This window comes from Plasmodium chabaudi, assembly GCF_900002335.3.
Source record: "Plasmodium chabaudi chabaudi strain AS genome assembly, chromosome: 14".
NCBI classification, from domain to species: Eukaryota; Apicomplexa; class Aconoidasida; order Haemosporida; family Plasmodiidae; genus Plasmodium; species Plasmodium chabaudi.
In genome coordinates this window covers 108,813-124,001 of record NC_030114.2, presented here as the reverse complement: position 1 = coordinate 124,001, position 15,189 = coordinate 108,813, and the positions used below count along the sequence as shown (strand labels likewise).

The 15,189-nt window shown below is 23.0% G+C and overlaps 3 protein-coding genes across 3 annotated transcripts; all 3 read left to right on the top strand.

Moving 5' to 3' along the window:
• Positions 1–325: 325 nt before the first annotated feature.
• PCHAS_1402900 (conserved Plasmodium protein, unknown function) lies at positions 326–8,669 on the top strand (the record flags this gene model as incomplete). Its single annotated transcript, XM_016799525.1, has 4 exons — positions 326–2,260; positions 2,428–4,522; positions 4,746–5,274; positions 5,405–8,669. The coding sequence occupies 4 exons, from the start codon at positions 326–328 to the stop codon at positions 8,667–8,669; spliced, it is 7,824 nt and encodes a 2,607-aa protein (XP_016654805.1).
• A 1,040-nt stretch (positions 8,670–9,709) lies between these two features.
• PCHAS_1402800 (conserved protein, unknown function) lies at positions 9,710–11,115 on the top strand (the record flags this gene model as incomplete). Its single annotated transcript, XM_016799524.1, has 9 exons — positions 9,710–9,785; positions 9,866–9,870; positions 9,995–10,088; positions 10,256–10,284; positions 10,383–10,442; positions 10,536–10,598; positions 10,694–10,770; positions 10,871–10,916; positions 11,074–11,115. 9 exons carry the CDS (start codon positions 9,710–9,712, stop codon positions 11,113–11,115), a joined length of 492 nt encoding a protein of 163 aa, XP_016654804.1.
• A 1,344-nt stretch (positions 11,116–12,459) lies between these two features.
• On the top strand, positions 12,460–13,140 carry PCHAS_1402700 (early transcribed membrane protein 13; the record flags this gene model as incomplete). Its single annotated transcript, XM_737130.2, has 1 exon — positions 12,460–13,140. One exon carries the CDS (start codon positions 12,460–12,462, stop codon positions 13,138–13,140), a length of 681 nt encoding a protein of 226 aa, XP_742223.2.
• Positions 13,141–15,189: the final 2,049 nt, after the last annotated feature.

Here is a 15,189-nt window from a genome sequence, read left to right as displayed (position 1 = left end):
ATTTTTAAAGTATTTAAATAATTTTTTTTGTAATTCCGTATGCAGTAAACAAATACATTTGTCCACAATATTGACAAATGCCATCATTAGATAAAGATGTTTTGTAAAAATATGAATGCAACATAAATTTTCATTTACTTTAAAGAATTAATTTTTCATGCTTGATATAAGTATTATAAGCATGCATTGTGCGTGTGTATATATAATCCTTATAAACCATATAACACATTTGCCAAAAAAAAACAGAATTTATGATTATTTCATGTATTCAAAAACAGGGAAACACATAGAGAGTAAAATATATCGATATAAAGTACGTGCTTAAATGGATAATAATGGAGATGGGAAATCAAAAAGCGTCAAGAACATTAAATTTTTTGAATCATTAAAAGGATGTATTAAAAGAGTGAATATTAGTGATTTGTATAAAAGTTCTATTGAATCATTTTTCGAAAAAACAAAAGAATCTAATATTGATATTAATCATATAATATGCAAGAATGTCTATGAAGAAGTTGTTTATTTTTTTTACACAAACGTAATTGACGAAAAACACGAATTTCTCGCTTCCATTCTTGATGATGACGCTTATAATAAAAAAAATAAATTGGAAGATATTAAAGAGAATATAAAGAAGAATAAATTAAATTATTATGAAAAGTTAAATAAATTAAAAAATATAATTCTTGAGAATATAGAGAACTGTCAAAAATGCTTAATGGTATATTACGTTCTTCAAAAGAAATTTATAGAGAATATTTCTTCAGTTATAAAAAATGATGAAAATTTAATAAATATAATAAAAAATGAATTGTTTAAAATAAATTTTTACAGAGTTATTAATAAAATTGTGTGTCCTGTCAATAGTAATAAAGTATATTCAATTATATTAGAACTAATGTTAAATGGGTCGAAAATATTTCAAGTAGACAATGATTATCAGTTAGATATAAATAAAATAAATAAGGAAAATATGAAATTATTTATTGAAAACTTTTTAAAGTTAAATGATAAAAATATATATAATATTATAAAAAAATATGCAGATGACGAATCATTATATTTTTTCTGTGGTATTTTATATAAAGAATTTAAAACCAGTAAGAAATTGTTAATAGAAATCGATAAATCGTTATATAATAAGGATGGGTGTAATAAAAATGAAAAGAATGAAGAAGATGATGTTTGCATAATTTCTGAAAACTTGGGATATAATAGTAATAATAAACAAGTGGAGCAAGGAGGAACTATTCAAAATGCCAAAAATGCAAACAAATATGTAAATATATTTCCTTACATTTATTCACATATATTCCTTCTGTTAAAACACACCGCGGTGGAAGACGGAATCAAGAAGGTTTTGAAGGAAAAGATAATCCTTTATTCCTTAATGTTAAATTCATTAAGATACTCAGACAATTTTATACAATTAATTATTTTTAAAATTATTCATAACACATTTATAAATGACGAAATTTTTTTTTCTAACGATGCAACTAAAAAACTGATATCTTCCATATTTTTATATTGGATAAAATTATCAGATGGTTGTATTATTAAAATGCTTAACAGCAATTTGTCTGAGGAAAATACTTATTCGAATAAACCAAAAAAAGAGGATAATTTTTTAAAAAATAGTATTAGGGATTATGATATATTTAAATATATGCAATGCTTATTATGTGGAATATATTTATTATTTCACATAAAAAAAAAAAAAACCCATATTATTGATAATGGCGAAAGTAGCAAGAGCAGCAACAGTAATAATAACAGCAAAATAAAAACGCCGTCAAATATATTGAAGAATGAAGGTAGTAAGAATACGGCATATATATTAGATGAAGAAAGTACAAAAAGTTTTCAATTAAATAAATTTATTATTAGCAATGAAAGTAATACGTATTTGATATGGATTTTATTTCAAGATCATATGGAAATAATTAATAATTTGCTAAATTTGTCATTCAAAGTTTTGTATTTTTTGAATAATTTTAAATTATATATTGCAAAAAATGCAAATATAAAAAATAAATATTTTGAATTGGCATCTACTTATTCTTGTATAAACATTATTTATAACATCCTTGATATGAATAAAAAATCATATATTCATTCTTTTGAAGTGGATGAATATACAAAAAATTTATATAAAAAAAAATTAAAAGAAAATTGTGTGATTTTTGAGAATATTGCTATATATTCTCTTTCCCCTCTTATTTATAGCAAGGATTATTACATTCGCCTGTTTTCAATAAAGGTTGGTGCATTCATTATATATATTATGAGAAGGAGAATAATGTGTATGCTCATGAGTTTTTTCGTTGATGTGTATTATTTGTATGTGCGTGGCTATTTATATTTAATAAGTTAATACAAATATATGTTCTATTTCTATACACATATACTCGTATTTCATTTTATCAGGTGCTGTCTATCATTTTATCTGATTCAAATATCCGTGATTCGTTGGAAAAAAATATAATTTTTGGGATTTTTGATTCCTTAGTGAATATAGAATTTTCCAACGATATATTACAAAAAAATGAAGAAAAGCTTGCGGTAAACAACTTATTATTACACATATTTAAGGCTAATATAAAAGAGAATGCGTATTCAAATAAGTTAACAAATATAATATTTAGTGATAAAAAAAATGGAATAATAAAATACCTAGTAAATGTATGTGATGACGATTTTAATTTAATAGAGTTGAAGCATATATTTGAGCATTTTTTTGTTTTATTTATAAAAATAATAAATATTGTGATAAATAGAGTTGAACAAGTATTACCAATTGAAAAATATAAAGATTTATTTATGAATGTTTATAGCGTTGTTGAAGTGTTTATGAACGAATTAAAAAAAGAAAAGAATAAGAAATTAATATTGTTTTTTTTGCCGCAAACCATATATTTATGTCATTTAATTTCAAATGGTATATATAAAGCAAAAGTTCATTCAGCTATATCTTTTCTTACCTACGTTTTTAATACAATTAAAAATATTGAAAGTAGTTTATCATCTATTTATGACGATTTAGTTAATTTAAACAATTTATATGAAGATATCTATGACGAAGGAATATGCTATAGTAGTGATGATGATAAAAAAGAAGTTAAAGACATCAATATTTTGTATTTTTATAATAAAATATACAATATTGAACTTGACGAAAAATCAAAAAATACAAAGGACGTTAATCATGGGGGTAGCATTGGCAACAATACCAACATTTCTAATGGGAAAACAAATGTAATCAATATTACTAGTTGTAGCAATAAAGATGATAATAAAAAAATTAAAGGGGATATGACTAAGAGTAATAAATATGATCATCTGCAAAAATTAATAAAAAAATGTGAAAAATATAGAAATATACGGATACTGAAAAACAAAGAAAATGATAAGATGATCTACAAATATATAAATTGTTTTTTTTTTCTATGTGTAAGTAATACAAATAAGAAAACGAAAAAAAATATAATAAAGGCATTTGATTTGATTATTAAATATATTATGAAAGATGAATATAAAATGAATAGATCAAAGAATAAAAGTAAAATTTTAACATTGCCACTTATAATTATTAAAGATATGGAAAATGAAGAAAAAAGATATAATTTAATTATCGGCCCTTATGATTATATATTAAAGTGTTATATAATAGATTTGTTTAAGTGTAAAAAATACTTGGTGTTATTTTTGTTATCTATATTAAATTTTACTAACACCATGATATTGTTTTTAAAAAGAAAGGAATTTATAGATAATAGTACAAATGAAAAATTAAACATCTTAGATTGTTTTATATTAATAAATTCGAAAGCATGGTTTTATTTAAATGTTACAATAAAATGTTTAATTAAATATATGGGCAGAAATAATTGTGATAGCACTTTATTACGAATTATTAATTTAATAATTGATAACATTTGGAAAATTATTATATACATTTTTTATAGTGTTAAGATAAAAGATTTTGCTATAAAAATAAAGACATGTGGAATAAATATCTATGTAAGAGATGCACTTTTGCTATTTTTAAAATTTTATTCCACATGGATGTTATTTATAAAAAAATTTGCAAAGGCGGAAAAATACCGTTCTTTAAGTAATATTTTACCGGATTTATTTTTCAAAAAGTTATCTTTTTTAAGTAGCCAAATATTAAGCTTTTTTCAATTTATTGAATCAAATATGTGTTTAATAACTGACAATGAAACGAATATATTTCTTTTATCTAAGCAAAAGGAAATTATTAACACCATTTTAGAATCATTGATATATTTGATAAAAATGAAAGAGTCGAACAGTTATGAAAGCTGCTTGAATAATATTATGCAATATAAATTAAAAGTAGAGACTTTGCAACTTCCACAGTGTATTCATGAAATACTGGCTTTGTGGGAATACAAAAATATTTTTAATAAAACTAAAGAAATTTTATTGAACCAAATTCAAGGCAATGATTTGTCATTGAGGAATAAATTGGAAGAAGAAGGCGATCCATTGAAAATAAGTAAGTTGAATATTCAAAAAAAGAGAAAATTAAAGAAAATAATAATGAAACTATTAAAATGTAATACTGTAAATAAGTCTTTTAAAGAATGTCTACGGTACAAGATTTACTATTGCAAGGAAATGCATTTTTCCATTCATGTATTCAAATCCATTTGTGTATGTTTATTCGAAAATGTATATAGCATTATATATAGGTATATGTTTTCTTCCATATTTTTTAGATAAAGAAGTTAATGATTTATCACGAAAAGATGAGCGTACATTCCATGTTTCCAACTCCCAAAAAAATGATATTAAGGAGCATACCTTTCCAAATTATGAGCAAGATAAATCAAGATCGGGTATTAAATCCAATTTAACTTGCAGTAATGAAATGTTAAAAAATAAAGGCATAGCAAAAGAAAATACAGAGAAAGAAACTGGAAGAAAGGAAGACACTACTTCGGGTGTATTAAAAAAAGAAGAAGCATTGGAAAAAGCGAAAAAAATTTTAGAAAAAAATGCTTCATTAAAAGCACAGAAAAGAGCTATCATATTGAATGAAAAAAATTCTGAAATAAATAAGCATCAATACTTTAAAGAGATGAGAGAAAAAAGAGTGGAATTAGAAAATACTATTAATAAATACTATATTATGTTACAGGAGTTTCTAGAATGGGACTTTTCCGATTTAGAAAATTTGGATAAATACAGAAATTGCATTAATGAAGAGATTCCAACACGCTTTAAAAATGAAGACGAATATCACAAGTATATTTACATAAATAAATAAAATATTATGGGGAAAAAACGATCAAAATATAGCGAATAAATATGTCATCTAAGTTGTTTATATATATATAATTATACATATTTTTTGCCTTTTTGTTTTTATTTTTAGATTTTTTAAGCCTATGGTCTTGGAGGAGTGCAGATGTTGCATATTAAACAAGATGGTCGGAGACACATACAAATTTGTTATTAATGTTATAGGAAAAAAAAAAACGCCATATTGGCTAATATGGAATATTTCGGCATCTAATGAAAATAAAACAAATCTTGATAATTTGAAACCAATGGACCTAATAGTTTTAGTTCCATATGACGATGGGAAAGATAATTTACGAAATGGCGATAATGGAGATATTAGATATGATGAATTAAAAGAAATTATGAAATCGCAAAAGCATATTCTTGGATTAGTAGATGTTGCTTCTAACAAGACAGAAAATATTTATGACATAAAATTAATAAACGAAGATAATTTTCCTTTGAAAACAGAAAAGAGGAAAAATCGATTAAATTTAAATTATATAACATATAATAAATATCATGCATATTTTATTTGTAGCTTAATAACAAATATAAGAGAATTTCAAAGTGTGTATGGAAGTAAGAGTTCACCTTTATTCAATACAATTTTGGATCCTGTGGAAAGTAATAATAAGGATGCATCTGAAAAGAAGCATGTATATAAAAATATTAATCAAAATAGAGATAAAATAGTTAGTGAAAAGAAAGAAAACTTAAATAATTATGAAAAGTTTATATTGCAGAATATGAAGCGTTATAATATATTAAATGAATCACAAATTGATGCTGTCAAATTAGTTTTTTTAAATAAAAATGGAATATCCCTAATACAAGGCCCACCTGGAACTGGAAAAACAAAAACGGTCATTGGTATTATATCTGCATTATATGCATTAATGAATGATAATAATAGTATTCTAAAGAATGGAAAACAAGCCAGCACAAAAGAGGTGGTTTACAATAATGAAGGGAATGGAAATAATAAAAAGAAAATTTTAGTGTGCTCTCCATCAAATTCTGCTATAGATGAAATTGCTAAAAGAATCTTGAATGATGGTTTAATAAATTTTATGAGGGAAAATAATGGTAAAAAAAATAGTAGCATTAATAGTGACGATAGTGATATTTTAGATGATAATAATGTTAATTACATAAATAAGAAGTATAATAAAAAAGGTGGTACATTGTTTACTGATAAAAATCGCGATAATAAATATCATAAAACCCCATATTTAAAAAAACAAACTATCATACCTAAATGCATTCGAATTGGGTTATCGAAAAAGACGGATAAAGAAATTCAACCAATTTCATTAGATTACATATTTAATAAAAGGAAAAATTCGAAGCAAAATGCTTATGAAGATCATTTTAATAATCGGAAAAATTCTATATCCTTTTCTCTTAAAGCAATCGATTTTACCTTAAATAAAATGAAAGAAGTAAGAGATAAATTGAACTACAATAGCTCAAAAAAATATTGTGTGGATGCTAATGATACAAGATATAATAAAGAATCATGTGAACAGATTGAAAATATAAATAATTTTTTTTCTGACGAAATAATAAATAATGTTGATGAAAAATATTTGGAAAAATTATTATATTTATTTAATGAATCACATTCACATTATGAATGGAGTTTCGATAAATTAAATTCAGAAAGTAAAACTTTTGAAGAAAGAAAAAATATATTAATTGAAGCAGATAAAGAAGTTGGTGCTTTTTATTCAAATATTAATAAAGATAATATGGTTTTAGAAAGCGATGTTATATTTAGTACATTATCTGGTAGTGCATCACCCATTTTAGAAAATATAGAATTTGAATATTTAATAATAGATGAAGCTTGTCAATGTGTGGAATTAAGTTGTTTAATACCATTTCGATTGAAAGTAAAAAGTATTATTATGGTTGGAGATCCAAAGCAGTTGCCAGCTACTGTATTTTCCGAAGATTGTAAAAAATATGGTTATAGTAGATCATTGTTTGAAAGACTATTATTGTGCAAAATTCCAAGTGTTTTATTAAATGTTCAATATCGTATGAGGCCAGAAATATGTTATTTTCCTAATAAATATTTTTATAATGGGTTAATAAAAAATGATGAGAGCTTAATGAATAAACCATTATTTTATTTACATTATTTAAATATATTAGGATGTTATAAATTTATTAATATACAAGGTATTGAATCAATTACACACCATAAATCGTATATTAATTATGCTGAAGCTTATTTTATATTTAGATTAATAGTGCATATTCAAAATATGATGGAAAATAAAGATAATGCTAGTCCAATACCTCGATGTTATAAATTATCCATTAATTTTAACCTCAAAGATATTGGTATTATTTGTCCATACCAATCTCAAGTACATTTAATTAGAAAATTGTTTGAAAATAATTTTCCAGATAATGAATATCCAGAAGTGTCAACTGTAGATGCCTTTCAAGGACGAGAAAAAAACATTATAATTTTTTCATGTGTTCGATCGTATTTGCAAGCTATGGAATGTTTAAAAAATAATAATGAAACGAATAGTTATAAAAATAAGAAAAATAAATATTTCGATACAAAAAATTTGGATGATGAAGATTCAGATGATTTACATAAAATAAAATGGATAGATAATAATCAAAATAGTAATTCTATAAGTAACAAAAATAAGTTTAAAACAATACAAAAATATGGGAATAATATTGGATTTTTAAAAGATGAAAGAAGATTAAATGTTGCCCTTACAAGAGCAAAAGATTCTTTATGGATAATAGGAGACAAAACAAATTTACAAAAAAACTCTACATGGGATTCTTTAATAAAAAATGCAATTGCAAGAAATTGTTATGTAGATTTGAACTTAAACTTTGATAGAAGTACTAAAGACGAAAACATCGAAGATATAATAAATAATTTTTTTTTAAGAATGGATAACATGAAAAAAGATGATCAAGATTGGAAAAATGATGAAAATGATGTAAATAATGATACGGATAGTGAAATATTTAATTCGTCGAATTCGGAATATAGCATTAAGAGGAATAAAAAAAATAATGGATATTATGGTAAGGAAAGAACTCACCAAAAAAGTAGTGACGAAAATGACAATATGAAAAGCAAATATAAATATAAAAGACAAATGAAATTGAATCATAAAAATGAAAGAGAATTCAGTTTTAGTAGAGTATATATAGGTAATCAAAATTATGAAAAGGGGCAACAAAGCGATAAGTTAATTAAGGATGATTTCTATTTTGAAAGAAAAAGTGGAAATAAAAGACGAGCAACTGATGATTTTAATGAATTCGATGAAGGCAACATGACTTTTAAAAAAATGAGACACTATTAATTGGGATAGTATATATATGTGCTTAGCTGCTTGTTTATATATACAAAATCAACGAGTATTTCTTATGCTTAAATTGAAAGAGCGTAAAGGTAGGAATAAAGGCATTTGGGATCAATTGGAAAAAGGATGTTATGAGATATATTTATCTTTTGGATTATTTATTAGTGTTTGGTTAATAGCATATGCCATTTGTGTTTTATTAAATAGATACATATTGATGTGCAAACCAAGTATGTGATCATATGTACATATATTAGCTAATAAAATAGCTCCTTACAACTATACTCAAGTATAATTTAAATGAAATGATTTTGTTTGTATTATTTTTCCTATTCCTTTGATTTTCATTTTGTTTTTGTTATATTTTTAATGATTAAAAAAATGTTATAATATTTAAATATATGTCATTCCATACGAATGCTTAATGTGTCATTTGGATTTTTGCTTACTATAAATTTAATATTCGAGCATTTCAAAACATAATCAACATAAGTAATTTTTGGATATCATTTAAGGCTATATTATGTATGCATTTGCATTATTATTTCTATTTAGGGCATATTGCCTAAAAATTCATAAATATATGTGTTTTTTTCACAACGTAAAAATGGTCTACTATATGTTGGATATTTAAAAATTAAAAAAAATTATTATTATAATTTATAAAAAATAGGAAAGTTAAATTTCATTGAATGATTACTAAATTACGGTAGCAAGGTATGATTTCACCGTTTTAGTTAATTGTTTCTAAATCTGTATATACATGCGTTATAAAATATATAAGCATACACGGCATATATAAAGACATGGATATATATATTTAGGAATATTCAATTTATAAAATAAAAACAAGTGTGATAGTAGTATTGAAATAAAATTTAAAGAATATTTGTTTAAAACGATATTAATAATTTTTGTTTGATGTTGTTAATACAACATGGTCAATTTTTAATATCTACATATATTTGTGTCATATACATGTCTATTTAGTGATATATATATGTACTTTGCCTATATTTTATTAATTTTGCTTGTAAAAAATGGAACAAAATAGTAAGAATGCTATTGATAGATCAGAAGAAGTCGCGAATAATGAAAATGTAATTTTTTTCGGAGGTAATACAGTATATATATAATATATATGCAAGCACATATATCATAGAAAAATAATATTTCCTTTTATTGATATTTTTTAGGAGCGGTATGGAATTATTTTTGTTCCAAATAATCCATTTTTGCATGTGCATTAATAGGAGTGACTAAATGAAGCGCATATTCATGCACTTAAACCGAATAAATAAAAGACAATTTTTACAATTTATTAGGGGCTATTTACACGAGTAATAATTATATTGGTAAATATCCTAATGTTAACAAATTTACTACTAGACATAAACATAAGTTGTGATGGATATTTACGTAAGAAATATATAGACAAATTTAATAATATGTATAAAATAGAAAGGGGTTTAAAAAATGAACCACAGAATTTTGTGAAAATGTGTGTGCTTACATAAGATATTTTCCTTTAACGAGTATATTCACCTAAACAATTTATATTTTTTGGTTGTGTATTTTATAAATAGGTACATGGATCATAGGAGCATCAATATTAGTAAAATTTTACATGAATTACATAAAACATATAAACATGGTTTTAAAGGAAATAACTAAATAAACAAATATATATGTACATATATAATATTTTTGAAGAGCTTTTTCTTGATGTCATTTATAAGAAGAGTCCCAACTTTTCTAAAGGAGGATAAAGGAGTAAACATAATATGATTTTATAATAATATATTAAAAATTGGTGCCTATATGATATACATAACTTATTCTTATTATATTTTTTTGCGCATTTAGCTACTTTCAGAGCTTATTTTAATGTTTATATTTTTTATATGGACATATTTTGGGACTATCCAGGTATAACATATTACGAATTTGCATTAATTCGACTATATATGTATATATATACGAGTAATTAATTCGTTGGTTGTTTTTTTCTCTAAATTTCATAGATTAATAAATCAAATGCTTGCCAAAAAATTGCACCACATTTGTTTTGGACGGTATTCACCCTAGTAACAACGATTTGGTAAAAATACGAATAAGATGTGTATTTATATTATTTTTTTGCATCATTTTGATATGGTTCGATATATATAACTATAAAACATGGATTTTTTTCGATTTAGGTGTTCTATTGTAGGATTGATTTTAAGTTTAATGATTATAACAATAGTAGGAAAAAAAGCGAAATATATTTTCAAAATATACGAGAAAATCATTTATTTAAAAACTATCTAAATAAAAATATAGGATATATGTGTACATATATAATGAAAGAATAAGATATCATAATTAAATGGTACACGTACAACCCAATTTTTTTTGTCAGGGATCGTTTTTTTTTACAAAATCAAAGAAAGTGAAATTGTAATTGAATTAAAATTTTTGGAACTTTATATTTTTTTGTTAAAAATTTTTTTGTTAAAATTTTTTTTGTAAAAATTTAATTGATCGCAATAATGCTATATTACTAAAACGTATAACATTATTTTATAAAAATATATAAATTGTACAATTATGGTTGTTCCTTTGTTATGGATTGTTTAAATAGCATAAAAATGCATGGTTGTTTTATATATTTGCTTTTCTCGTTAACCCATAAAATTTTTTATATATAATTTAACATATTAATAAAAAAATGGCAAATTAAAGGTAATATACAATTTAATTTTTTCATGCAATATACAACAGGAAAATGTTTCATTATATTGTGTTATAAAGTCATATTATGAATTAAGAATGTAAAGGAATTGCATTTTATGATTTCACATAAAATGGGTTTGGCTATACATGTGAAATTTAGTGCCTATATCTATAATTACAACTCTTTCAATGACAAAATGGTGAACCATATAGCCAATATTTAAAAGCATATAATAATATGATATAGTAACGATTTACAAAAGTTAAAAGTTAGCATTAGCATAATGCCTGCTTTGTCATGTTTATATTCATTAGAATATATATATTATTATTGCCTTTGTTCTAAGTACTATTCTTTTTGTATTATACTTGTTTTTATATTTTTTTTTCAATGGTTATTTTATTTAACACAAATATATTTTTAATTAAAAAATAAACAATAAATTATTTTTACCAAAATTCCACATTTAATATAATATTTGCCCACAAAAAAATGAAATATTTAAATGTTTAAGTGACTATGCTAGTAAACAACTGGTAATGTATAAAAAAAAAGAGTATATATTTATTTAATTTATATAATTAACATAGGTAAAATAATTTGATCTATAATATTTGAAAATGTAAGTTTATTGGAAATAATAAATTATATATTTGTTAATTTAATATTATAAATCATTTTTTGTAATGTATAAACTTAAATATTTATTTTGAGGTTACCTTTTAAATTTAATAAACAACATCAATTTTGTTTATATTGTGGTTGCATGCAATTATTCGTATTGGGGAAGCCTATAAATAAGAATGCCTCAATGTTTTACATGCACAATTTATATTAATAAATAATATTTTAAAGAGTATGATTGACTGAATGTGTTATTTATAATATCACATTTATTATTGTGATTCAAAAATATCACTTATATTTAATAATTTTTTGTTGGCACATAAAAAGAAAATATAATATTAACAATAATAATGATAAAAAATTGTGTATAATTATTTGATTTTTATAGTAATTTAATTTGTTTGTAATACTTAGACAAATAGCAAATATATAAAAGTGTATAAAATGAACACTCTCAAAGTTTTTTTCGTATTTTATGTGTTATATATTACTACATGTTTTTTTAACCCTTGTTTTTGTGAAGAGGAAAATGATTCTTTAGGATCAAGTGATTATTCAGACCAAAGTGTGAGCACATTAAAAAACATTGATAGTGTTGTAGAAAAAAAAAGAAGGAAGAAAAGGGTTGCAATTGCTTTGTTGTCATCAGGGATTGTGGCAAGTATTCTTGGGGTACTTTATTGTATGTATAGATCGCCCAATATAGGAAGATATAATTGGATTAGAAGTTTTGATTTTTTATACCCTAATAAACAAAGAGAATTTGAACAGCCTGACGGAGAAAAACCAACTACTAGTACAGAATATACCGAACCATTAGGAATAAATAAAGTAAATGTAAAAGGAAAATTAAAAGAAAACACAAATGAAGCCGACATTCCTTTGAAAAGGTTTAATGCATTTATGGATAATGTGAAAGTGGCTGCTAAACACCATTTCAACGATTTATCAAATGAACAACAACAATATTTAATCAATGATTACGATTATATAAGGAAAATTGTTCAGACTTTAGATGAAAATAGGAACGCTAATATTTCAAGAATGCAGGAAGATATGGCAGTTTTAAACGTGGAGCATTTTCTTAAAGAACAATATCAACAAAATGTGGATATAAAATTATAATATATTTAAATTTGCACATGTTTGTGTAATTGCATTTATAGCATAGTATATCGATACCTATATACTATATTGTATATTAACTTTTTTTGTATTATAATTCGTAAAATAAATAAAATATAAATATATGTGAAGTTAAAAAAACATAGAATTTTTTTAACTTTTTTAATATGTTATTTTATTGTCATATAAAGCATTATATTTTATTTGTGTTTATGAACTTAATATTATATATAAACCTAATTCAATATTAAAATTTTTTATAATATAACGAAATTTCGAAAAATAAACATAATTACATACAAAAATACAATTAGTAATATATAAATGAAAAGCAATGGCTTTTCGATCACTGTTTATTTTATACGAATAAGGCAAAAAAGGACAAAACAAAAGAATGTGTATTATTATTTATGGCGGTATTGACAACACTTTTCATTGCATTCGCAGATATATAAAAAGATAACGAATGGCTGGAGAAGTGCCTATGATCCACCTGGTTGGTCAAAATAAATACGTGATAATGCGTAAAGGAATATAAAAAATCGATGGATATAGATGTCGTTTAGAAATACAATTATTTAGATTTTTGTAAGGATCACTAAATGGAATAACACAATTTTTATTAAGTAGGTAATCCTTTGAGCAATAGATATAAATCTATGCATATATATTAATGTAGTAACAACTGAACATATTGCTTTAAAAAATTTATTTAGTTGTTTATGTTACAAATTTAAAGGAAATTTAAACACCGTTTTATTAATGAAATATGTGCTATTACCTACATTCTAAGCGAAATTAAAAGTTATAGTATAATGGAAAAATAATTTGGAATTACATTTAATCATAAACAATTTTTTTTAATAGAAGAAGTTTGTCACTTTTACGCGAGGAAGCTTCATTTAATACATATTAAATATTTTATATTTGTGCTATGCAATGTGCTCGCATATTTACATAATATTTTTTAATAATTTTCTGATATTAATTTTTTTACTACAAGTATATTTTCATCGCATCTACACCAACGGGATGCATAACTGCAAATGTGTTATCTCTTTATAAAATAAAAAAATGAATCAACTAAAATTGCATTTTATGCACATAAATATCAATATTATTTTAATGTAATTTTATAAAATATTATTGAAGAAGAAAAATAATAATAAGCTCCCATTTATATATTATAATTATAAAAATAATATTTCATTAAATAATTTTAAAATTTAATTTTTATATTATTGCATTAGATATTTAGGTATGTGCACAATAAAAACAGTGAATACTTTACACCGATCTGAACCCAAACCGTCAATAATTAGATGTATATATGCATATATCTTGGAGGGATGATATTTGCATAATTTAATTATTTATTATTAAGGCATATAAATATTTAATTGCATACAAAAATATTGGATATATTAAATATGCATACAATTTTCAAAAAACGATAAAAGGATAAAATATCCCCATTTGAAAAAATATATAACACACAATATTATGCCCCCCCAATAAACAATTTTAGTTTTTTATTTTATCGTATTTTTGTAAGTGTGTACAAATAATTTTTTTTAATGAATGGCTAATTTAACGTATAAATTATGAAATAAAAAAAAAATTGTCATCAAATAAATATATTGATAGTTAATTTTGAATTAGATGTGCATAAAAAATACTTTAGATGTAAGTAGCATATAATTTATAAATAAATTTAAAATTAGTTGCTTTGAAATGGATTCGTGTATTCCATAGTGTGTACATTGTTTATTATTTTTTTTAATAATAATATTTTTATTGGTGACGATTATAATTTTTTAAACATATGTGTGCATCTATGAGAAATAAATGATCTAGATGGTTTTAGAAAATAAAATTAGAAAAGTATTAAATTTTAAATTTTGCACAATATATTTTTTATATTATTAAAGATTTTATATACAATTTATTTTTAACAATTATGTTTTGTTTCGAATTTATTAATAAACAAAAGGTTATATATTTTAATATAAAAAATGATTTTTGGGGATATAATAATTCCTCTAGAGA